Source organism: Sus scrofa, chromosome 7 (genome assembly GCF_054392235.1).
Source record: "Sus scrofa isolate SSC_HxYL_T2T_F1_AM1 chromosome 7, Sscrofa_HxYL_maternal_Yorkshire_Landrace_v2.0, whole genome shotgun sequence".
NCBI lineage: Eukaryota > Metazoa > Chordata > Mammalia > Artiodactyla > Suidae > Sus > Sus scrofa.
In genome coordinates, this window is record NC_139389.1 from 3586616 (window position 1) to 3611816 (window position 25201).

At 55.8% G+C, this 25201-nt stretch overlaps 1 protein-coding gene and 1 long non-coding RNA gene across 20 annotated transcripts in view; one reads left to right on the forward strand and one right to left on the reverse strand.

The window, feature by feature from the left end:
- The window catches only part of FARS2 (phenylalanyl-tRNA synthetase 2, mitochondrial), a 408395-nt gene that overhangs the window by 360713 nt on the left and 22481 nt on the right, over positions 1-25201 (forward strand). For 18 of the 19 annotated variants that reach the window (XM_084967260.1, XM_084967258.1, XM_084967270.1 and 15 more), the window contains one exon: positions 2133-2423. The exons of the other annotated variant lie outside the window; for it this stretch is intronic. In XM_084967260.1, coding sequence (XP_084823386.1) covers positions 2133-2271 — 139 coding nt within the window. In that variant the 3' untranslated portion in view covers positions 2272-2423. Of the gene's footprint in view, positions 1-2132; positions 2424-25201 lie in introns of those variants that run through there. 19 annotated transcript variants of the gene reach the window in all.
- Positions 5318-13687, reverse strand: LOC146401152 (uncharacterized). Its single transcript, XR_014809530.1, has 2 exons — positions 13388-13687; positions 5318-9507 (listed from the first exon to the last, which is right to left on the reverse strand). It is a non-coding gene; the product is annotated as an uncharacterized LOC146401152 (long non-coding RNA).

Genomic DNA, 25201 nt, shown 5'->3' on the forward strand with positions numbered 1-25201 from the left:
CCTCTCTACTGTCACCTCGCTGACGCTGTCACTGTCATTCCTCTAGGCGAGGCAGCAGAGGGCACGAGAAGGCTGTGGCTGAATGCAGTCAGGGGCCGTGGACACCCAGCGGGCAGTGGGGGCTGCGCCGGCCTCCTCCAGGCCTGAAAGCGGATCCCCACCCCAGGGTTCAGTGATTGCCTAAGCACTCACTCGGCAGCTTTTATGCAGCGCCTGCTGTATGCCAGGCATTGCGCAGGGCGCCAGAGGAGCAAAGTGGAGGGGCACAGCTGGGAGCCAGGCTGCAGGCGTGCACAGCATGTGGGAGGGAGACCGGCGACCAGGGGACCAGCTGGGGAGACACAGAGTCACGGCCCTGCCCACGCCTGGCCCGTGCCTGGCGGGGCCCACCTCTTTGCTTGTTCAATAGAACAGCTTTACTGAGGTGTAATTCACACGTCATACACCCGCTTAGAGTGTACAGACTGCAGACGGTTACTTTGGATGAGGGGCAGTGGGGCCCTATGAACAGCACGGGGAAGCCTGTGTGACCCGGTCACTTTGCTGTACAGCAGAGATGGAAGAAAGGTTGTAAGTCAGCTACACTTTAATGATAAACAAACAAACAAATAAAAGTATACAGATTGCGAATACAAGTGAATGACCTTGAAGGACGCTGCTCTGGACGTTCAAGTACAAGCAGGTATGAGGACAGACGCTTGCGTTGCTCTCGAGCGTGTACCTAGCAGAGGAATCGCTGGATCCTGTGGTGACTCTGTGTTTAACTGTTTGGGGAGCTACCCGTGTGTAACTTTCGGGGTTCCTCCGACTCGTTCCCCAGCAGCTGCACCATCTTACGTCCCCACCGGCCACACAGGAGGGCTCTTCTTTCTCCAACTCTTGCTGCTTTCTGTTTTGTGTGTGTGTGTTTGATTATTGCATCTTAGCTGCGGTTTTGATTTGCATTTTCCCTGATGCCTAAAGATAGTGAGCATCTTTTCATGTGCTTCCTGGCCATTTGTTTGTCTCCTTGAGAGAAATCTCTTCGGATCCTTTGCACATTTTTTTTTCTTCAAATTATGTCTTTTTTATTATTAAATTATAGGAGTTCTTTATGTATTCAAGATACAAGTCCCTTACCAGGCATATGCTTTGCAAACTTTTTCTCCCATTCTGCAGGCTGTCTTTTCATTTTCTTGACGGTGCCCTTTGAAGCACAAAATGCTCCAATTTGGGATGAAGCCCAGATTCACCCTTTTTTTTTTCTTTCATCGCCTCTGATTTTGGTGTCACATCCACTAAGGAAGCTCTACTCTGTTTTCTTATGAGAATGTTATAGTTTAGGTCTTTCATTTCGAGTTTATTTTTGTGTAGTATGCAGAAAGGGCCAACTTCATCCTTGGGTGCGGCCTCCCCACTAGGCAGAGAGAACGTGGCGCCACGTGTTGGGTTGAAGTCGTGGGTGTCTGCCCAGGACCCACGCGTCTGCTTCGGCCTCTTCACAGCGGCGAGGAGGGCAGGCCCGAAAAGGGGGAACTGGGGACTTGAAGGAGACACAGAAGTGCCCGCATGGGGGTTGCTGGTGGCATCTCTCTGAGGTGTTGCGTTGCCATGTGTCTTGGCAGCTGCCACGCAGTAGAAGCCTCAGTGCTGCCGTGACCCTGTGACCCCAGAGTCACCCAGCCAGCAGCCCCGTAAAAGCAGGAATGACTGACTGACAGACAGCACAGCTGTCCATATGCGTCCCACGGCCTGCAGGGGTGCTTGGTTCCCAACCTGCTCTGCTTGTCAGGCCCGTGGAAGCCCGAGGCCCTTCCGGCTGCTGAATCACCATCTCCAGGGCTGCCCAGGATATCCGATTTGGAAGAATCCCCCTTCCCTGGGGGACTCGGAGGCACCCAGTCCAGGAGCCCAGCACACCCGCCCTACCCCTCTGTCTGCAGAGGACGCCGCCAGCCGTCAGCAGGAGCGCTGTCTCCGTGTGGCCCCCTTGGCGGTCGCGTGCCTATCCTCAGCTCTCGCTGCTGCTCCCACGGGCCCCTCAGCCGTCCCTCCTGCACCTGTCCCTCTCGCACCTGTTCTTCACCTGTCCCTCCCGCACCTGTCCCTCTTGCACCTGTCCGTCCCTCACCGGCCTCTTTCCCGTTCTCCAGGACGCACAGGACCAGCCACTGCTACCGCATCACCTACCGCCACATGGAGCGCACGCTGTCCCAGAAGGAGGTGGGGCACGTCCACCAGGCCGTGCAGGAGGCGGCCGTGCGGCTGCTGGGTGTGGAGGGTAGGTTCTGAGGTCACTCCATCCCCCGCCGCAGCCCTCCCCGGACTCCGGATTCACTGAATGAAAGAGAAAAGGATCCTGTTTGTGGACTGCCGCATCAGTCGTCTGGAGACAAATGGGTCAGTCTCAGGACTTTCAGAAATAAAGGATTGCTTTCAGGAAACGGTTGACAGTTGTCTTTTATTTGGGAAAGGTCAGGGAGGAGCAGTTATGGCAGCGTCACCTTCTCTTCCATTTAGAGATGCTTTGCAGGTGGCACTCGGTGTGGTTAATGGCCCCCGGGTTCCGCGGCAGTATAAACACCCAGCACGGTTTCTTGCCCGACAGGGTCTTCCGCACGTGTCACGAGCGAAGCCGCACACAGGACCATCAGAAACTCCAGATCCTGGGAGCTGAATCAGCTCCCGTTCCTCTCCCACCCCTTCGTTCTCTGTTTTGCAAAGGGCAGGCTGCAGCCAGGGCACGGAGGAAATGCCAGAGCTCCCTCAGAAGTGGGGGTGTCGCCTCTGAGCGCCAGGGTTTTATTCCCTTTTCACATATGGGGGCTTGGAGCCAGGCCTCTGGCCCCAGGGTGCAGGTGGAGCCGCCTCCTGCCCCAGAAAAGAGAGCGCTGCCCCCTTCGCCTCCCCCCGAGCTGGGGAGGCACGTGGCCGATCCTTGAAGCCCTGGAGAGTTTTGTTTCCTAACGGGAGGCCTCTGCTTCCAGAGACGACCTTTAAGGGGGCACAGGGGGCTTTGAAGTCCCCCCCCCTTTGCATCCTAAGGCGCTTTGTAGCCTGCCTGCTTAGCTCCTGACCGGTTTCCTAATCAGATTCCCTCCCTGGCGTGATGCTGGAGGCTGATGGACAGCCCAGCACTGGGATAAATATTTGATGAGGGGGCCATTAGCAGCCGGCGGCCTGGGGGTGGGCAGCTGCTCTCCAGCGGGAAGGGGTGGCTTCAGTGTCATTTTACCCTGTTCCCCGTGGGGACCCTTCCCTTGGATGGTCACGGGAGTCGGGTGCGGCACCCCCACCCTGGCCATGCCTGTGCACCTGTTGGGGCCTCGGGCGCTGCTCCTGAGAGGGTGGGTCGGCGGGGGTGCGATGTGGGGGAGAAAGCTCTCCCCCAGGAGTGTCTGCTGGCAGACCATCATCCCCCATCCAGCCTTGCGCGGCTGTACCAGAGCCCCCTTCATCCCCAAGGCCGGTCAGGCATCCGTGGAAATCCTCGAACCAAACAAGCTGGGTGGGTGACCCCCAGAAAGCGCAGCACTGCCCCTCGGCCTCCCACCTGAGCGGGTATCTCTCAGGTGCTGTGCTTGTGCCCAGCACTCTGCTGGGGACGGGGGAGGGCCGACGTTGCCGGGGGACTCGCCGAGGGCTTTCCCGAACCTTCCTCTCATCGCTCCGTGACGTGTCACCCGCCGCTCTCTCTGTTTCCCCGGGACCGGGGTCTGAGGTGTCTCAGACTTGACCAGGAGCACGTCTGGGAGGGAGGGGCGGGCCTCGCCCCCCGCCCGCTGCCTCCGTTAAGCCCGCGATGGAAGATGGTGTGCGAAACTGTGTGTGAGTGACGGGGCCACCGTGCTGGACGGCCGAAGTCAGCAGAACAGCGCAGACCAACTCTAATTAAAGAATCAAGACCAAAAAAAAAACTTCTCCCTAAATGGACATCAGCGGGTTGCTGGGCCCGCCTGCCCTCCTGCCCTCCTGCCCCCTGGGGCCTTTGCTCCGTTTCCGAGGGACCCCTGCTCGGCGACAGGGCCAGGGGTTCGGCAGGGAGGAGCCAAGGGCGGGCCTCCGCGGAGACGTCTGGGTGTCCGGCCCACACGGCATGAGGATGCCTGGTCCCAGGCCCAGCTCCACGGCCACTAGCTCTGTCCCGGGGGAAGTCGCTCTTGTCCCTCTAGGCAGTGGGCTGCTAGGTCCCAGGGCTTGCTCATCCTAACGTCCCAGGGTCCCCCCTCCCCACCTGACCACCGATTTCAGAGCAGATGTCGCTGATGCTCCTTAGGTTCCAGCCTCTACGCCAAGGGTGGCACATGTGGCGTCCTCTCCTCCCTGCCCCCGGCCTCCCGACCACCCTCTGCGGCAGGCCCTTGGTTGGGTCCGTGGCCTTTGCTCCCCAGGTTCGGGCCAGCAAGCGCACGCGTGTTTGTCTGTTAGAACACAAGCTTCAAAGAGGGCTCGGCGTTGTCACGCTTCAAGAAGACGTGGAGAGCCGTGGCCACATTGAGTTAAATGTGCAACCACAATAAGAGCGACCCCAACAGGAGGGTCCATTGGAGAAGAGTCACCTCGCCGCCCAGAGGTGGGCTCGGGGGCAGCCTGAAATGGAATAAAGGGATAATCAAAGAGCATTGTACCTAGAAGAGCAAAAACAAAATCGGGGCGGGAAGAAGAGCGATTGTCTTGCTCTGGGGAAAAGAGGTCTTTTTTCCAAATTTGAAAAAGCTCAACTTGTATTTTTCCTGACTCCCTTGGCCTCATTCCTAACAGGTTATTTTTAGTATTATTAAAAACCAGTAAGAAGCCTTTCCAAATAATGAGGATGTCGGCTTACGTTTTAAAAAGTTAAAGGTGCTGCTCGTTTTACGAATTAGAAAAGCAGGGGAAGCGTATTTCATCTCCCGCCACGACTGAGATGATTTGGTACTTTCCTCTGGCCTCTGTCTTACACATCAAGGGGGCCACGTGAGGCTGGTTAAACTGCAAGGAGTGCTCTGGGCAGGACCACCAAGAAACTCAGTTGTGAATTTCATCCCCAAGGACCCCATGTTTTTTTGTTTTTTGTCTTTTTAGGGCCGCACCTGCCGCATGTGGAGGTTCCCAGGCTTGGGGTCACATTGGAGCCTTCGCTGCTGGCCTGCATCACAGCCACAGCCACACCGGATCCGAGCTGCATCTGCCACCTACACGACAGCTCACAGCAACGTCAGATCCTCAACCCACTGATCAAGGCCAGGGATCGAACCCAAGTCCTCATGGTTCCTCGTCAGATTCGTTTCCGGCTGCACCACGACGGGAACTCCAGGACCCCGTGTTTTAAGAGATTCTTATCTACCAAACAACTGCGTTTACCGAGCAATAATTTATTCATTTTCTCATTTTTAAAATTAATCAAAGATATGCATAACTGCCAGCTGGAGTCCCTGATCAGCAGGCGATAACCCTTCTTACCACCCTGGGTTGATTTAATTCCTGCCAAGAGCGAAGAAGCTTGAGGTTCTGGACAGCCACGCAGCCTCGCCGCGCAGTCTCGCGGGGGCATGGGGAGGTCACACTACACTTTATGGAACGTTTGCAGCAGCTCCCCAGAGCCTCATCACTGATGCTTAGAGCTTCCGCCTCCAGGGACCCCTTCCGGGAACCACAGCACTGCTACAGCAGGAAGTAAGACAGAGGGATTCACCATCTCAGATTCTTGCCTCTAAACTGTGGAAGGGTTTGAGGCCTGGATAGAGCCCTGCCAGCCCGCAGGCTTGGGCAAGACCCTCTCTCCTTGAACCTCAGTTTTCCCATCAGTAAGATGGGAATGAGAGAGTCAGGATCCTTCAATGTCTTAAGCACAAAAGAATGTACTGAGAGGACGCTATGGAAAACAGCCTGCTGAAGTTAACGTGGAATCACCACACTACTGGGTCTGGACCCAAAAGAATTGAAGGCAGGTGTTCAAACAAAAACTTGTCCGTGGATATTCACGACAGCTCTATTCACAATAGTCCAAAGTTGGGGAAAACCCAAATGTCCATCAATAGGTGAATGGTTATACAATGTGTGGTCTCTCCATGCAGCGGAATATTATTCAGCCCTAAAAAGGAATGAATCCCTGATAACATGCTTCCGTAAGGATGAGCCTTGAAAACAGCATGCTGAGGGAAAGAAGCAGACACAACAGACCACAGAGTATGACTCCATTTCTGTGATATATTCGGAACAGGCAAATCCACACAGACAGGATGCATATGAGCGGCTGCCAGGCACTGGGGGTCGGGGGATCGCGGAGGGGAGTGGAAAGTGGTTGCCTCCTGGATGCGGGTTTCCACCGGAGGTGATGGAGAAGTAGAAGTTCGAGCCTTAGACAACCGTGATGGTTGCACAACTTTGAGAAAGTGCTTTGATGCCACTGAACATGGCGGAAATTCTCCGTCGTGTGTATTCCCCCCACAGTAAAGATGGGGGGAGGAGGAGCCCCTTGGTTGAGAAAAAGGCTCAGGGCAGCCCGACTAGAGTTTGGACCGAGGGGTGGGGGGGTGTCCCCATCCTGGGAAGGACCCTGCCTTCACTGTGTCACGTCTGAGATGTCCAGGATGAGCTGTCAGGTGTGCAGCTCGGGGTGTCAGTGTGGAGCTGGGAGGAGAGGTCCTGGCTGGATTACGAATCTGACCGTCGTGGTAATGCTGGCATCAGGAAGCCACACCACTCCTGAGCTCTCAGCCCTGTGACAGGCACTGTGGCAGAGCAGTGCCAGACGGAGCTTCTAAACCCTGCCTCGTCTCCCCGCCCCCAGGAGCAGGGCTCCACCTCTCTCTTCCCTGGAACTCAGGCGTCCTCACCACCTAAGGAGGTGGAGGCTTCCTAAGGGCTGATCCCTTCTAAAGGAAGGATTCGCATGCTCCCCAGGGTTGCTTGAAAATATTTCTAATGTAGTGATTCCAAAATATATAATTATAAAACCAGGTATAAATGCCTTACATTTATTATGACTTCTCCATGCGTGTGGCATGTAGAAGCTCCCGGATCAGGCATCCAACCTGTACTGTAGCAGTGACAACAGCAGACCCTTAACCCCTAAGCCGCCGGGGAACTCCTAAATGACTTATATGTAGAGCTAGGATGCAATTATCAACCCAAAGTGAATTGAAGAAGTAAGTAAAACACGGCCCATACCTCTCCTCCCCCAAAGGCCCCCACTTTTGGAAACACTGGAGGGGGAAGTCCAGCGTCTCTGCTGGTCCTAACTCCCGATGCTCTTCTGAGGGGCAGGTGTGTGGGCAGGGCCATGATCCACCACAGTAAGAGAGTCCATTGGAGAATAGTCACCTCGCCGCCCAGAGGTTGTGTGGGGAGGCAGTCTTAAGCAACATAAAGAGATCATCAAAATTAGCATTTTACCTAGAAAAGCAAAAGAAAATCAGGGTAGGAAGAAGAGCAATTTTCATGCTCTGGTGAGAAGAGGTCTTTTTCCAAATTTGAAAAAGCTCAACTCTTATTTTTCCCGACTCACTTGAGCCCATTCCTAACAGGTTATTTTTTATTATTATTATTAAAAACTAGGAAGAAGCCTTTCTAAATAATGAGGATGTTGGCTTATGTTTTAAAAAGTTAGAGGAGCTACTCATTTTAAGAGTTAGAAAGGCAGAGGGATGCATATTTCACCTGACACCATGACTCAGATTCTTTGGTACATTCCTCCTGGCTCCCAAGGCGGGTATTTTACAGACTACGTGTGTTATTTTGTATTCTTTGGAGACTTGAGATTGTGAGATGTGTTCTTCTCTGTTGCCACATAGTGTCAGTTAGAGTTCTGCGGATTGCATCCTCACCTATGTCTTGTAGAGTCTATAAGTTACATCATCTTCCTCCTCCTGTTTTATGTCCAAGCTGCCGTCTGTCGCCAGTCTAAAAACGCTGTCCTGTCGCCAGTCTAAAAACGCTGTCCTAAACACTTCAGGCCCAAGGTGTTTCCATCTTGCAGGTGAGTTCGTTCGGCTAGACGCCGGGGGGAGTTCCTGGGTCAAAGGGGACTATTTTATTTCCCAAATCCTTTCTGATGATCTAAACAAAGACTTGAGGATAAAATAGGGAGACGGCAGGTTTGCAGCAGACACCAAGAGCAGCTTACGACTCCTGAGGGACAGGCAGGGCTGTGTCCCCGGGCGGAGTGGGTCCTGTGACTCGGGGCTGTTGGGTGGTCTTTCTCAAGCTTCTGGGGGCCTCCAGGCAAGGATGCGGAGAGCCTGGCCGCCAGAGCAGTTCCAGAACTCAGGATCAGATCCGCCAGGCGGTGAGATGCCGCCGCTCAAAGCCTCCCGTTACCAAGGCGACCTTCACTTTTCCCCTCTTTTCCAGGTTAATGGTTCTGAATCTGTGCTGGATGGTTGGAGAGAATCAGTTCAAAAGGGGGGGAAATAAAGAAAATGGCTTTCAAAGACCATTTCACTGGTAACCTGAGGAATCCATACCGAGCACAGCGCAGAGAACCTTCGGGCTCATTCCTTTCTCTGCGACTTCATGGTTTCATCTCCTCTCCGAGGTGCATTTATTTCCATTTTCCTTTAATAAAACAGAACCTCCAGCATGCTCCACTGCGTCTAATTACATGCAACTCGTGGAGTGTCGAATGCCCCATCCCAAAGGGAGACGCGCAGAAGCATAATTAGGATGGAGATTTGGGCCAGGGAGGAATCAGGAGCGAGGGGTCTCACACTCACACACCCCATCCCGGCCTGACCGGTCGCTGCCAGGCGTGTTGCCGCGGGGACACGTGGGACCTGGTCTGGACCGTGGCCGCTGCCCGCAGGGAGCTCAGAAGCCCCCAGCATCCTCCACCCCGCTGGCTTTTCACAGCCTTAAAAGCCAGCCTGGTGGGTCCTAGTACCCATGTGCCAAGCAGGCTTTTGGGGCACAGCTGCCTCTTCCCAGGGGGTGACCTGCAGTTTGCAGCCACAAGCCAGGAAGAGCCTTACAGCCAAGGACCTGCCGTGTCCCACCTCCCCTCACACGCTCTCTGACCCTGAACTTGCCCTCTGACACAGGGGGCGCGTGACTGTGCGCCCCTCCCAACCCCAGGGGTTTAGCAAAGTGCTGATCTGCGGGTGTCCACCCTGTCCTCCTGCCTCTGAACACCCAGGCCGCTGCTGAGAGGGGGTGGGTGTATCCAGTACCAGTGCCGCTGTGTCTCACGGGGGGGTGGGGGAGTCCACGTGCAGCCCGTGGGCCCACAGGGTCAGACACACCCACTCTTTCCTTCCTGTGGTTTGTCCATCGGAGAGGCCGGCCTGGGCTCCCATGGCAGGAGTGGCCAGCACCTCTTTTAAGGCTGTGTGATCTTTTCTTGATGTTTCTTCTTGGTGCTCTCGAAATGCCCTTCCCAAGTATTTAGGGTTTCCTATAAAATAGTTTTGTTTTGTTTTTTGACTTCGCCCATGGCATACAGAAGTTCCAGAGCCAGGAATCAAACCTGTACCACAGCAGTGACCAGAGCCACAGTGATGACAATGCCAGATCCTTTACCCACTGAGCCACCGGGGAACTCTGGGCTCCCTATAAAGTAAAAAAAGCCAGAAGTGAGTTCCTTTGGTGGCAGATCCCACCACCTGCTTCCCAGAGCAGCAGACACAGCAGCTGCTGACCTGCTTGAAGCAGGGAGCGTAGAAGGGGAAGGCCCAGGAAGACCACTCCCCACCCCCGTCTCTCCTCCCCCCACTTCTAAACACACTCTACCAAATCATCCCCCTTGCAAACCGTTGTGTCCTCTGAAACTGCTTCTCATCTGGGTGTCCCAGCATCTCTGAATAAGATGCAACCTGTATCTCTTTCCTAAGGTGGGTTTTCCAGCATCAACCTCCACCAGCGAAGTGGCACTGGGCAGTGTTGGTGGCATTTTCTCCTGCTGCTCTAGGAGTGGCAAAGGGAGCGTGGACACTGGTGGGGCTCTTGCAGCAGATGGCCGAGGCTCAGTTGAAGGACAGGAGGAGAGTCAGCTTGCCACCTGGCAATGACCCAGCTGGGTGGGGGCAGGGGGACTCCCCTTGTGGCAGCTGCCAACTTACTCTGCTCTATGACAAAAGCAAATATTGCCTGGGGGATGGGAGCCAGGTGGAGGGCGTTCTGGGGGTGGGGGCACAGGGGAGGCTTGGGCTGTGTGCCTGGAACTGTCAAAAGGGAGTCGGTTACGAGGCCTGTCAAGGATGGTCCTGAGTCTGGGATCAGCCCCCTGCCACCTGTGACTGCCTACAGGCTTTGGTGTTAAAGTTTCAGACTGAATCCAGTAATTCATAAGAATAAAAATACATCACGACTAAGTTGGGTTTCTCCCAGGAATCCAAAGCTGGTTTAATATTAGAAAATCTGTTAAGACAATGCCCCCACTTTGAAAGAAGAAAGAGGACCAGTCCTAGAATGTTCACAGCATTTCTCAAATTGTTATGTAAAAAACCATAAGCACTTTAAATGTCATCAGTAAATCAAGAGATCCGTGAATTGTGATATATCCATGTGGGGAGTACTACACAGCCATGAAAAGGCAGAAGTCAGTGTGTTATATGTTAACATGCAGGAATCTCAAAAATGTAATATTGGATAAGGAAAGGGTCACAGAGGAATACATATGCTGAGGTTCATTGATAAAAAAAATAAATAAAACGTGGACAGGATACTCTATCCTGTGCAGAGATGCAGACCTATGTAATAATTGTGTAAAGCAAAGCACTGTGATGCTAAGGTCTGATTTCATGGTGGTGTTTATCGACTCGTGCGGGGTTCAATACGGATGCAGCCTGGAGCTGATACCCTGAGAGCCCCAATGTATGGGCACGGTTTTATTTCTTCAATCGGATGGTGGATACAGAGTAGTTCCCTGAATTATTCTATATACACTGTGTACCTCCTCAATAGTTCACAGTATCAGCGTTCCCGTCGTGGCTTAGCAGTTAATGAACCCGACTAGTATCCATGAGGGCGAGGGTTCCATCCCTGGCCTCACTCGGTGGGTTAAGGATCTGATGTTGCTCTGAGCTGTGGTGTAGGTTGCAGACGCAGCTCGGATCCTGCCGCATGGAACCTCCATGTGCCGCAGGTGCAGCCGTAAAAAGACAAAAGACAAAAAAAAATTTCACAGTATCATCAAATAAAATTTGAATTAGCTAGGGAATGAAAAACCAAACAAGGAAGCAATAACGGGGACTACTATGTAGATTAATTTTTGATCTATGAAACAGAATCAGTAAGAGTCTTGGAGGAAAGGATGATGTCACTCGAAGATTTAGGGTGCTGGGCACATGCGCACGCCCTCTAGACTTTTGGGGGGAAAAGCCTTAAAATGTGTATAAAAAAGATTACATAAATATATAAAGATGAATAACGGGTTAACATTAACATATCGATATAGTATTAATGTATTAATGTAAATAAATATATAAACGCCTCTAAATACATAAATATAAACATATAAAGATTAATGCTAGATTAATATTAGCATTGATACAGTATTTATATACTAATGTAAATAAATATATAAATACCTCTTTATAGATATATAAATATTAATATAAATATATAAAGAATAATGGGTATCAGTATTAACATACTGATATATTAATGTATTAATATAAGTATATAAATACCTCTTTATAAATACATATAAATATAAAATTACTGTGACAGGAGTGGCTCAGCGGTAATGAACCTGACTAGAATCCATGAGGACGAGGTTCGATTCCTGGCCTCGCTCAGTGGGTTAAGGATCTGGTGTTGCCGTGAGCCGTGGGGTAGGTCAGACACGCCTGTGTCTGTGGAGCTGTGGCTGTGGGATAGGTTGGCAGCTGCATCTCCAGTTCAATCCCTGTCCTGGGAACTTCCATATGCCTTGGGTGCAGCCCTAAAAAGACAAAAAAAAAGAATTACCGTGATGGAGAATCAAGTTTAAACTCTGGATATTCAAGTCCGAGGGACGAAAAAGCCAACCAGCCAGCGTCTACACAGTCCCTCGGAAGGCCACTGAGCTGGGGGCTCTTGGCTGAGCTCGGCTTTTACAAGGCCCCTCGCAGGAGCCCGAGGCTGGGATGTTGACAAAGGGAAGTAAAGCGGGGGGAGGGAGCCTCCGGAGGGAGGTCAAGCAGCCGAGCTGCAGAGGAGTGACCCTTCCGTAAGGCTGGAGACCTGCGGGTCCCTGCAGAGCAGGTGGGCACAGGGAGGCCAGGCGGCTGTTCTCAGGGCCCGAGGGTCCCCTCGCTTTGGCCTGGCTCCTTGGACCAGGTCGGTCCACTGGTCAGACGCCTGGGTTTGCAGGAAAGAGCAGGAGCCGAGGGATGCGGGATGAGCATGGCCGCTGGCCCCATGGCCCCGGGCTGGTGGCTGGTGGCTGCGGAACAGAGACCAAGGCTTGAACCAGGCCTGGAAGCCGTGGATCTGAGACGCTGCCTCCCGGGCTCGAAATGAGCAAATGTTTGGGAACAAGGGCGCCAGAACAAAGCTGCCTGCGCTGTCGTCCCAACCCCTTTTCAGCTCGAGTCACACATGTGCTAAGAGGCTTTTGGCTCCAGGCGGCTGGTAGACATCGGCTGACAGATCTGGGATCTGATAAGAGACTGTTGATTTCAGCCCTGGGTGCCATGTCGGAGATGAATTTTAACAGTGAAAACGGGGAAAGAAAAAAGAGCCCTAGATGCTGCCAGGTTTGCAACACTGGCTGTTCTTCGAACGGATTTCTTGAAACTGTTAACTTTCCAAGCTGGAGGAGCCTGTGTTTAAAGGGGCATTGTGCAATGATGACCACAATCCAGTTTTATAGGATTTCCATCCCACGACCCCATGGTACAACTATAAGTGTAATAAATTCATTGAGTAATAAAAAATTAAAAAAAAAATAAAGGGGCATTGTTGTCACATGTTGTCCAGGGAGCCAAGAGGGGCAGGTGCCTAGGGCAGAAGCAAAGGCGGGGGTGGGGGCATCCCTTGGGCAGGGCAGGGGCTGTCAAAGTGTGCAGCGCTCTCCCGAGGGCGGCGGTAAGGCCTGTGATGCTAAATCCCCCATCGAACTGGGGATTTAAGAAATTTTTTTTTCTTTTTCTTTTTTGGCCGCCCCATGGCATATAGAGTTCCCAGGCCAGGGGTCAGATCCAAGCCGCAGTTGCAACCTAAACCACAGCTGCAGTGATGCAGAATCCTTAACCCGCTGTGCTGGGCCGGGAATTGAACCTCCATCCCAGCGCTCCCAAGCTGCTGCCAATCCCCTTGCACCACGGCACAAACTCCAAACAGTGATTGGCTGTCATCTGCAGAAAGAGACACCAACACCAGTGTTTCCTTTACGGGGGACTCCGATGAGAAACTTAAAAGTATATATGTTTCAATGTAACATCAAAGGATTGGTCGTTTGGGAAGCCACCTGGACACGACACACAACCCAAAAGAATGACTGCACCTGTCCAGTGGCTGGGGGGACTTCTGTGACAACCGCCGGACCAGCGGCAGGTCAGGCAGATTCCTTAAATCCGGAAAATTCCATGCAGTGCCCAAACGTTTCCACCCCATCTGGCCTCACAGCCCTCCAGGATGCAGGCGCGGCAGGCATTTGCTTTAGCTTTAAGGTGAAGACATTGAGGTCTAAAAAGAGAGAGAGTTGTAAAAGGAAGGTTTCTTGATTCCAGCCTGAAGCCTTTCCCACCACGTCCCCATCGAGAAGCAGCCCAGGGTGGCTTCCAAGAGGAAAGGGACCGCTTCCAGCGGGAGCTGTGGCCACACCCCAGCCGCCCTGCTGCCGCCTGCGGGGATGTGGGTGTGAGCAGGGCCCGCCGATGTCAACGTGTCCTGCGCAGAACTGGTACCCTGCAGGGCCAGTGGTCCTGTGGCCTCCTGGGGCCACCACTTCTTTTCGGGCACTGTCCCTGGACTGAACACCTGGGGTCCCATCAGGAACAGTTCAGACCCAAGAAATACGGGGCCTCCATCACCAGGGACACATGAAAAGTACTGGAATCAGGCCCAGGAGCCAGCTTTGTCCAGGAAGCTGGCGCCCAAGGCCGTTTTGAGGCGAGAGGGGCAGACTTCTCGTAGGATGTGTGGGTCTAGGAGTTGGCTGGGTGGCCACAGGGACTCGATGCCAACACTCTCAGCCTTTCCGGGGTGAGGGGGTGGTGTCGCTGACTGGGGTTTGGTGTAACAAGCAGGACCCACCAGCCTCCTGCTTGCTGGCTGTCCCCACACAAGCCCCACCAAGCTGTACCCGGAGGCCATGCCTGGTGGGGGGAGCGCCTTCCCAACCTGGTGCCCTGCACCTGTCGCCGGCCCCCTCCTCTCCATCAGCTCCTGCTCCCAGAAAGAGCTCTGGTGGTCTCCACGGGTGCCTGACAGCTCACACTTTGCACACGGATGCTCCCAGGAACATCGGCCACCTTACACCTGGGGGAGGGGAGGGCCATGGCCGGGTGCCGGATTCTAGGTGACGTCGGCCTGGGGTGGCTCCTTTGATGGGTACTTCTCAAGGTCTCCGGAGCCCTGCTGAGGGCTGGTCTGCGCCCGGTCCGCAGGGGGAGTAGCCCTTCCCTCGACGGATCATGTGGGCACCACGCCAGCCGGCCACAGACCATCTACTTTTATCCATACGCTCCTGATTCGAGTCTTTTAAAATGTCTTCTCTTTTAATAATGGAAAGTCCAATACAGTGAATCACATGAGAAAACTCTTGCCCACGTTAAGGTATGTGACTTAGGAGTTCCCATCGTGGCTCAGTGGTTAACGAATCTGACTAGGAAAAATGAGGTTGCAGATTCGATCCCTGGCCTTGCTCCATGGGTTAAGGATCCGGCGTTGCCATGAGCTGTGTGTGGTGTAGGCCGACGGCTACAGCTCCGATTCGACCCCTAGCCTGGGAACCTCCATATGCCGAGGGAGCGGCCCTTAGAAAAAAGGCAAAAAGACCAAAAAAAAAAAAAAAAAAAAAGATATGTGACTTAAAAAAAAAAAAAAAAGATTTTCTATTTTAAGAGCAATTTTAGGCTCACAGCAAAATTAAGGGGAAAGGGAGTTCCCACGTTGGCACAACAGGCTCAGTGGTGTCTCTGCAGCCCCAGGACGCAGGTGCAATCCCCAGCCTGGCACAGTTGGGTTAAAGGAACTCCATATGCTATGGGGTGGCCAAAAAAAAAAAAAATAGTGCAGAATGCCCAGTTAAGTGTGACTTTCAGATAACAATAAAAATATTTTTTAAAAAATTAAGAGGAAGGTGTGGAGACTTCCCACACCCCCCGTCCCCACATCCGCTCAGCCTCCCCCACCATGGACAGCCCACCCGAGAGGCGTGTTTGTTGCAACGGATGAACCTGCACAGACATCATCGCTGCAGCCCTCGCTGTACAGGAAGCTCACTCCTGGTGGTTGGTGTACCTGCTGTGGGTTGGGACAAATGTGTAGTGACGTGTCCCCCCACTGCAGTACCACACAGAGTAGTGTCAGGGCCGTAACATCCTCTGCGCTCTGCCTGGCCCTCCCTCCCTGCCCCCGGCCCCTGTCAACCACGGACTTTTTTTTTTTTTTTTTTTTTTTTTGTGTCTTTTTGCCTTTTTCTAGGGCCACTTCCCGCGGCATAAGGAGGTTCCCAGGCTAGGGGTCGAATCGGAGCTGTAACCACCGGCCTGCACCACAGCCACAGCAATGTGGGATCCGAGCCGTGTCTGTGACCCACACCACAGCTCACAGTAATGCCAGATCCTCAACCCACAGAGCAAGGCCAGGGATCGAACCCGCAACCTCATGGTTCCTAGTCGGATTCGTTAACCACTGAGCCACCACGGGAACTCCAACCACGGACTTTTTTGCTGTCTCCACAGTTCTGCCTTTTCCAGAATGTCACGCAGTCGTAGGTAGGCTTTCCCGCTGGGCTCTCTTCACTTAGCTGTAGGCATTGGCCATTCCTCCAGGTCCTTTCAGGGCCTGATAGCTCGTTTGTTTTTAGTGACAAATAACAGTCCACAGTCCGCAGGTGATTCATTCACCTACAGGAGGACGTCTTGGTGGCTTCCAGTTTTCTTTTGTCGTTTTTAAAGTTTTATTGAAGGTCGTTGGCGTGCGTGGGGTGACCCTTTCAGCTGTACAACGACGTGGCTCGGTTGTACGTGTCCACACAGCCGTTCCCTTTCAGGGCCTTCTCGCACGTGGCTTATCACCGACTCTGGAGCAGAGTTCCCCGTGCTGTGCGGCGAGTCCCCACGGAGCCGCGTTCCCTGCACGAGAGTGCGTTGCTTGCAAGGCCAGCACGTAGCCATAAAGCCACTCTCAGCAGCCGCGTGCAGGCTCGGGTGTGGAAACTCGTTGTCAGCGCCTTCGTGTCGCGGGGCCCAAGGAGCGTGATCGCTGGAACTTCCACAACTGGGCTTTGGGATCCCTGGCGGCCGCCGTGATCACCGGGTGAGCCTTTAAAAAAATTCCTGCGTCCACCCCAGGCCCCAGGCCACTTAAATCAGACTCAGTGAGGCTGCAGCTTGCACGTCAGCATTAAACCAGCCCATCTGGTGACCACAAGGGGGTCACCCAGCTGGGGCTGAGAATCGCTAATTCACATGCTGACACCTGACTCTTGCTTGAGTTTCCGAGGACTTGTCCACACCGAGGGAGGGATGTGCAGACTTCGAGACAGACCCGGGGCCGGAGACCAGCTGGCCCTTAGGTCTTCTGGAGCATGTCTATTAGTGGTCTGCATTTGACCAAAAATCAATCTCGTTTTTCTAGAAAATTTCTCATGTGAAGTTAACAGCTGCCCCTTTGCCCTTCCTCTGACTGACACCAGGCCCCAGAGTTCCCATGTGACTGGATTCCAGCAACCTGGCAGCCCCAGGCCACCTGGGACCGAGCTGACCGATTCCAGCTCCTTCCAGGGGCAGGGGTTCTTGGTGTGACCAGCACAGACACACTGTGTCCGGGGAGGACACAGGCCAGCTCCCTCCTCCTGGCAAACACGTGGTCCCCGGCCCGCTCCTCGTGGCTGACAGGGTGGTGGGCGCCTATCCGTGTCGGCCTGGGCAGAGGGGCACCACGGGAGGGCCGAGGGGGCAGGGCCCTGCGGGTCTCAGCCGGCCGTTCACATACTTGTGTTTGGCACAGAACGCCTTTCCGGGCCGTGTGGAACAGAGACAGCCTGGGGACTGTCCTGGGCGGTGAGCTGGCAGGTCAGCGGGCCCACGTCCCTCTCCCGGCCTCCACATCCCGGGGAGACTGAGGGCTCCCCCCGGCCGTGTGATGGCCCTGATTTTCCGCAGATGAGATGGGTGGGGTGGGTGGGAGGAGAACACCCGCATTTCAGGGTCTGGTGGGGCCCCTTGGTGACCAACGCGAGCCTTCATAAGCACAGTCCCAGCTGCCCTTCAAATGGCCCTGGGGTGGGGTGGGGTGGGGTCACAAGCGCCCTCTACCCTTCCCCGCTATCGTGTCTCCCTCCAGGGCCCTGGCCCCTGCCCTCCCCCCTTTCCTCACTCTGTCCCCCCTCCCTAGCCCCTCCCTGGACTTATCTGCAGGACAGACGGCTCCCTGGAAAGGCAGCGCCGGTCAGATGGCAGGGCTACCCTGCTGGGGCAGAGCATCTTTCTTGAAGGTCACACTCACACCGGCCCGCTCTGCCTGGTGCAGGGTGGAGCCGCCCAGGTCAGACCTGAGTGAGAAGCAGGCCAGCTCCTGAGCAGGGAGGGGTTGGGGCTTCTCGTCCAGCAGGAGCAGGGGGCGGGGCAGGGGGAGTGCGGGCAGCCTCCTGGAGCTGGGAAGAAGGATCCTTCCCCAACAAGCTGAAATCTGCTGGGAACAGCTCCCAACCACCCACGCTGGGGCCCAGCCTGGGGCTTGGAGGGCGGCCCTCAGTAGATACTCAGCAAACCAGCACTGAGCCCAGGGGGTGGAGGGCGCCCCCCCCGAACAGTTCTAATCTGCAGATCATCCTGGCAGTGCTTCCTTTCTCTGTGCCCCTGAAGCATCCCCCGGGTGCACGGGATACAGGGTCCCCGAAGCAGTGACCACGAAGCATATGGCTCTGAGCTCTCTGCTCTGACTGGGAGGGGGCGTTAGAGGAACTGCATGGTTCTCGGAAGGCATCAAGGGAAGATGCTGCAGGGAGCAAGGCTGGCAAGGCCCCGGCCCCCCAGGAGAGGGAGGGTCACAAAATAATGCATCATATGTCCTGCCCAAGGGGAGCCACTGTGGACCCTCGCCTGAAAGCGCGGCATTCCCTTCCTCCTCCTGCCTGCCAAGCAAGAGACCCCAGGGGTGGGTGCTGCCAGGCAGTTAGGAAGATCGGGATCAAAGAGAGAGACGTAACTGCGGAGCCCGGGGGTCCAGGGGCTGCTTTGTGGTGAAGGTGCTGCCACAGAGCTCATGAGGCTGGACACCTGCGACCCAGCAACGAAAACACAAACACCTTCACTGAGAAGTGGGCAAAGGATTCTCCAAAGATACACAGACGGCCCACAAATGCATGAAGAGGGCATCCCCTAGTCATGGGGCAGCGTGAGTTAAGCCCACGAGGTGCCATTTGTACCCTCTGGGATGGGCGTTATTTTAAAAAAGAAAAGAGGGCGTTCCCGTTGTGGCTTATCAGGTTCAGAACCTGACTAGTATCCATGAAGATGTGGGTTCGATCCCTGGCCTCGCTCAGTGGGTTAACATCTGGCATTGCCATGAGCTGAGGTGTAGGTCACAGACACAGCTCCGATCCCGCGTTGCCCTGGCTATGGTGTAGACCGGCTGCTGTAGCTCCGATTGGACGTCTAGCCCGGAAACTTCCGTATGCTGCAGGTGCAGCCCTAAAAAGCAAAAAAGGAAAAAGAAAACCAGGAGCTCACGAGTGCTGGGGAGGGTGAGGAGGAATTGGAAGTCCTGTGCCCTGTTGGTGGAAGTGGTGTGGCCACCGTGGGAAACAATGTGAGAGTCTCTCAAGACATGAAGAGAATCCTTGGGTGATCCAGCAATTCTGCCCCAAGTCATGTGCCCAAGAGATGCGAAAGCAGGGGCTCAAACAGATATTTGCACACCCATGTGCACAGCAGCATTTTTCATGAGAGCCAAAGGTGGAAGCCACTCACGTGTCCATCACAGATAAAGAGAACATGGCCCATGAATACAGCGGGTGTCATTCAGTCCTAACAGGACGGGAAATCCTAACAGAGGCTACACCGTGGATGAGGACGTTTTGCGGAGTGAAATAAGCCAGCCACCAAGGGATTAACCCTGTAAACTTCCATTTCCACGAAGTGCCTAGAGTCATCAGATTCACAGCGCGGGAAAGTACCGGGTGGTCCAAGGACCAGCGGGAGGAGAATGGGGAGGGGGAGGCAGGGTGCGACGGGGACCGTTTGGGAAGATGAAGACGTTCTGGAGGCAGGTGGTGGCCAGGGGTGCAGAACACACGTCAGCGCGCTCAGGGGCGCCGAAGCGCACACTTCAAAACCGTGACCGTGGTAAATTTTATGTTATTGAGTATTTTACGACAATTGAAAAAAAGATAGGCAAGGAACGTGGGGAGCAGTGTGGCCAGAGGGGGTCAGTTTGTGTCCCAGAAAATAGCTGCGGGGGGAGGGTCTCCCGGGTGTCCCCACCAGATCTGGCATCGGAGGGAGGGGTCCTTGTTCCTCGGGGCTGGCCTGAGCCCACCCGAAGGCAGGCCTGGCCGCATCCAAGGGGCTAGGGTTCCAGCACATGTCCTTGGGGCAGGAGGTCAAGGACCTGGAGGGGACCATTCAGTGGCCCTGGGACCGGGCCTTCTGGGGGAGACTTGGACCAGCTGCCCCCTCCTGGAGCAGAGGGCTGAAGTTCTGTCAGAGAGAGTCCTAGCTCGTGGAGGCAGCTCGGGGAATTAGGGGTGGGGGACAGTGTCCCCAGGGGTAGCCGCTGGCTTGACCAAAGGTGGGGGAGGGGCTCTGGGACCCGCCGAGACTGCAGCAGGGTTTGGAGAAGAAGGTCAGGCCGTGAGAGCACAACAGCCACTGGGGCTGCGATCATCGCACATTCACCCTTTACCAGCCCGACCTGCTCGACCCCACAGTGGAGATCAGGCAGTGAGGCATCCAGGTGCTCCTGCCGCTGGCTGGGCCCTCACTGCCTGTGCCTCCTGGGCTCTCTGCTTCCAGCTCCCGGTTTCATGCATAAGCCCCACTGTGGCCAACCCCCCGGCCTTGTCTTCTGCCCTCTTCCCTGGGACTTCATGTCAGGATTTGGCCTTCCTCGTTTTGACAGCTCTGGCTCTTCCCATCCTCAGCCCCACCTGGCCATGGCCTCTGGGCCACCACGTACTTCTGGCTGGGCCCGGACCTGGGGGCAACGTGGAAAAAGGCAGACCGTGGGGAGAGGTGTTGAGTGGCTTCATGGGCATCGTCCCCCTTCCCTACCACTTGGGGGAGCCACCCTGACCCCGAGCTGGCTGGGAGCACGGGCACCTGGAGGACTCAGGCCTCTGGTCAAAACCCCAGAAGCTGCCCGGATGGAGCAGGTGGCGAGTGACAGGGTGGGGCTTCTCTCTTGCCAGGTGGGGGGAACAAGTCCAGAGCCCACTTGGTCTCCCACAGAATGGGCCTGGTATCCAGTGGCACCCGGGGTCCTGCTGCCACCATCTTCTCCCAGCGTGGCTGCCTGAGCAGGAAGAGCAGGGCCCATCCACCCAGCACCAGGGCCTCTTCCCGAGCAGGGCTCATGGTCTCGCTGGGCCCTGAGTGGAGCTGCTGGCTGAGCTCCATCGCGCCCCCAGGATGCTCAGAGGGGTCCCGGGAAAGTGACCCTGAGACTGGTCTCTGCACACAATGCACGGGTGTGGCCCCCCCACATTCATGACTCCAGCTGGGGACACCTGCTGTCACCTTCAGACAGTGCCCCTGGGAGGGGCAGCGGCCTGGGAAGGGCCCTCCCAGGAGCCACCTCTCCTCAGGGTTCTCGTGCAGACCGCGGCCGTCAGGAGGAGATGGCTCTCCCTTCACAGTTAAAAGGCACGTGGGTGCTATTTCATCCAGATGAAAACCAGCGCCAGCCACCACCAGCACCTCCATCTGAGCACATCGGGGGAGCTGGGGGGGGATTGCGGTGGGGTGTGTGTGGGGGGAATATGCCCTGCAGGGCGGTGGAAATCGCCTCTTAACTGGTGAGAAGTGAGCTCAGCCAGCTCACTGCAGGGCCAGAACCCCAGCCCCCAGAGCTCCCAGGGTGCCCCCCGTGGGACTACGAAGAGGCGGCAGGCGCGAGCTGGACCGAGGCCTGCGATCGATGGTCAGGAAAGGATGTGAAAACCGGGGTGCAGGAGAGTGGCCTTCTAGGTTTGGGACGTAGAGCGTGTCCAGGCAGGTACATGGAGACTCAGGAGGAGGAGGAGGAGGAGGGAGAGACAGCAGCTGCTCTCCGGCAGGACCACGGGAATCCGGCGAGGGGTGGATCCGCCCCGCGTTGTCCACGATGATGAAACGCAGCAGCCGGGGGTCATGAAACATTTATGAATGGGGCGAGGACGCCGCATGCTGCAGTGCAGCACAGGGAGAACCAAGTTTCAAGAATACTGTAATAGCAAAACCCTCCATTAATTATCGGAAGCAAGCTGTAAGGCCAGTTCCTATGGCAACGGGGTCCCCGATGGATTTTGCGCTTTTTTTTTTTTTTTTTAAGCTGCTCCCATTTACTGTGGTACATGCATTTGTTTTCCACCAGAGGTTTGAGCTTGTCCTTTGCAAATGAATTCATCCGGCCCAGAGCCGGGAGGCCAGGCCAGGGGAGCCGGGTCTTATGCAACTTTGCGCCAAAGGCTTCTCAGGACGGTGATGGGGGTTGTGAGCCCTTCACCTTTGGAGGCTGGGTGAGAAAGGCAGGGTGAAAGGCAGTGCAGCTGACCAGCAGGGGGCACAGATAATTAGGGCCCCTTCTCCCCCTCCCCCAAGGTCTTTGCAAACCAGGCTGGCACCCGGAGGTGTCCTTGAAGCCCACTCAGCTCTCCATCAACCTGCCTGCTGTGCCACAGTGGAGTCTAATACTTGCACATGAAGCTCCGTGGCGGAGCACTCTGGGGGAGGGATATTTGAGAGAACGCTGCTGTGGCTCCTGAGGGCCGAGCAGCAACCCCCCCAACCCCGAGGCCAGGGTCTCCCGTGTCCCGTGTCCATCACACGCACTGCCTCCCTGCTGAAATGTGGCTTTGACTTGGTGGCACTTTGAAAGCAGTTCTTCCAGGGGAGATGTCCCTGAGATTGTGGGGCCCTGGACTGCTGTCCCGAAATGCTCAGTCCCAGGCCTCAGGGTCCCCTGGCCCCTCCGAGCCAGGGTCAGAGCATCAGTCGGGCTTGGTGCCTCCCACCCCCGCTGGTGGGCGCCTCTGACAGCTCAGTGCTGCTCTGTCCAAGAGAGAGTGCGGGCGTCCCCCACTTGGGGCACAGCCTATGGCCAAGGGGCTGCCCCAACTCTCTGGCAGCCGCGTGAGCTGGCGTGGGCTGTGCAAAATGGCCTTGACACAGAGAGAGCGCCCGGCTCCCATCCACGCGCTATTCAGGCCAACAGGACCTTTCTACTGCTCCCCACCTGTTTCCCTGGTTCAGCCCTGCTTTCTACGTTACCAAGGGGACTTGCAGGCATTTGTGACGGAAACAGGAAAGATGCCGAAAGAAGGGTGAAACCAGCATAACGTGTGCTGTGTTTCTCTCCCTGGGGTCCTGCGTGGAGAGACGCCTGCCCCCTCCCGTGGGGGCCTGTGCCCAGAGCCATCTCCTCCTTAGATGATTTTCATCCTCGGGACTCACCTCCAGACCCCCGGCCACTTACACGCCTCCTTGACCACCTCGCGCTGACCACGTCCTGTGCTCGTCACCTCAGCAGCCCTGCGTGGGGGGCTGGCCTGTCTCCCTCATTTTCGGCTCTTCCTAGGCCACATGGCTCCTCGGAGGCGGAGCTGGGCTTGTGATCCGCTTCCATCTGACTCCAAAGTCTGTGCTTCCAAACCCCTCACTTGACGGCCTCCTGCCCCAGCCTGGTGCCAGCCCCCCACCCCTACCCCGGAGGGCTCCCCATCAAGGTCCAAAAGCTGTGCCCGCCAGCCCAGAGGAGCCCCCCCAGGACCTGTCAGGCTGGGCTGCAGGGAGAAGACATCAAAAATCTGGTTAGGGCTGCGTATTAACCCCTTCGACGGCTGACCTTCGTGTCTGCTCTGTGATGCTTTCACTAGCGCAGGTGCACGTTTACAGCGCATGTAAATCACACGGGGAAGCGCGCCTGAAGTTCTCTTGCCAATTTTGGAAGCGAGTGAAAGGACGGAGCCTAATGCTGTGGAGACAGACCAGGCCCCCCGGGGCCTCTGCCCGCCTCTGCGGTTGGTTGGTTCCCAGCATCTTCCAGGCGCCACTCACCGCCCATCTTCCCAACAGCTCCGTGCGTTTCTATAAAAGGAACATTGCTTCAAGCAGCCCTGGAGTGCGCAGAGGGCCTTCGCCACCAGAGATGGGATATGGGGTCTGCAGCTATTGCCTGCCCCCGAGGGCATCCAGGCCTCCTGGAGGCATGGCTGGGGGCAGAGGGAGAGCATGGGGAGGGGAGTGTGGAGAGACCCGTTTTTATTTATATTTTTAGGGTCACACCCACAGCACATGGATGTTCCCAGGCTAGGGGCCCAATCGGAGCTCTAGCTGCTGGCCTACACCAGAGCCACAGCAACGCGGGATCTGAGCCGCGTCTGCCACCTACACCACAGCTCACAGCCATGCCAGATCCTTAAGTCACTGAGCAAGGCCTGGGATCGAACCTGCAACCTCACGGGAACTTCAAGACACCCGCCTTTGGATGCCACCAGTCCCACAAAGTCCTGAGGGAAGGTCCTTTCCAAATTGACGCCTTCCTCTGACCGACTGTGGGATTTGGGGCGACAGGGGAATGCGGGTGGGGAGGGTAAGTGGGGCGGCTGCAGGGCCACCTCCACGTCGTCCTCGGGTGGGAATCGGGGTTGTCCACACAGCCCTAGAAGCAGAGAGGGCCTCTCCTCGTTTCCAATGAAATGCTCCTGGCAGACCTCGTCTTCTTGTCTGTAGAGTAACCAGACCTTCTTTACAGGGTAGTTACGGGAGGTCAGTGCAACGCCAGTGTCTCCTAAGACCACCAGGCAGATCACGCGACAGCAGGAGGTAGAAATACGTGCAGCCCTTGGCATACAGTAGGTGCTCTTCCATGCAGATTTTCTTCCGCTCTCGGCTGCTTGCCAGCCGTGTGAGACTTAACCTCCCAAGGCCTTGGTGTCTTCCCAACAGTGCGAATCGATGTGTGACCTTTGGGCTGTGATGGAATCTCTGGGCCTCAGCCCTTCCTCTGTCCCCTGCAGCTCTGGTGGTTCCTGCTTATTAGCCAAACATAATCGTTCACCTACCAGGGGCCACTTTTAGGACAGGAAGTTAGAAACTGCAGGTTACACTGTGATGCTGAGAGAGGAGAGGGGGTTAGAGCTGGGGGTGGGGCCTGGCTGGGGGAGGGGACGTTAGAGCTGGGGGTGGGGCCTGGTTGGGGGGGTTGGTTAGAGCTGGGGGTGGGGCCTGGCTGGGGTGGGAGAGGAGCTTAGAGCTGGGGGATGGGGCCTGGCTGGGGTGGGAGAGGAGGTTAGAGCTGGGGGATGGGGCCTGGCTGCGGGGAGGGGACGTTAGAGCTGGGGGTGGGGCCTGGTTGGGGGGGTTGGTTAGAGCTGGGGGTGGGGCCTGGCTGGGGTGGGAGAGGAGCTTAGAGCTGGGGGATGGGGCTGGCTGGGGGAGGAGGGTTAGAGCTGGGAGGAGCCTGGGGGAGGAGGGAGGCAGAACCACCCTGGGTTCCAGCTCTACAGCCCTTAATGGGAAATGAGAGATTTCCCCAGCAATTGCTTTTAAGTGACTATTGAAATTAACACCTCATTCCAGCACCACATCTTTGTTAGAACATTTTCCTCTCAGGGGGAGTCAAAAAAATGGGGAGGAAACATTAAAAACCTGAAGTGAGCACTGCTTGCTGGAATGGCTGAGCACGGGGAGGGTGGGGGACGCCGGCTGGTGGAGCAGCCTCAGGTCTGTCAAGCGCCTGAGCATCAAGTGCTCAGGGGGACGGGGACGCTGGTCAGGGCGGCCCCCGCCCATCTCCCTGCCACCCAGGGGTGACGCAGAGCTGAGAAACGGACACGCGGAGGGGTCTGCGCTCACGTTGAGCTCGGCCATCAGACCCCCGCCGTCTGAGCCTCGGCCAGGAGGCCCTGGACTGGGATGTGGCCTCTCACGGGCTTTGGGGCCACGTC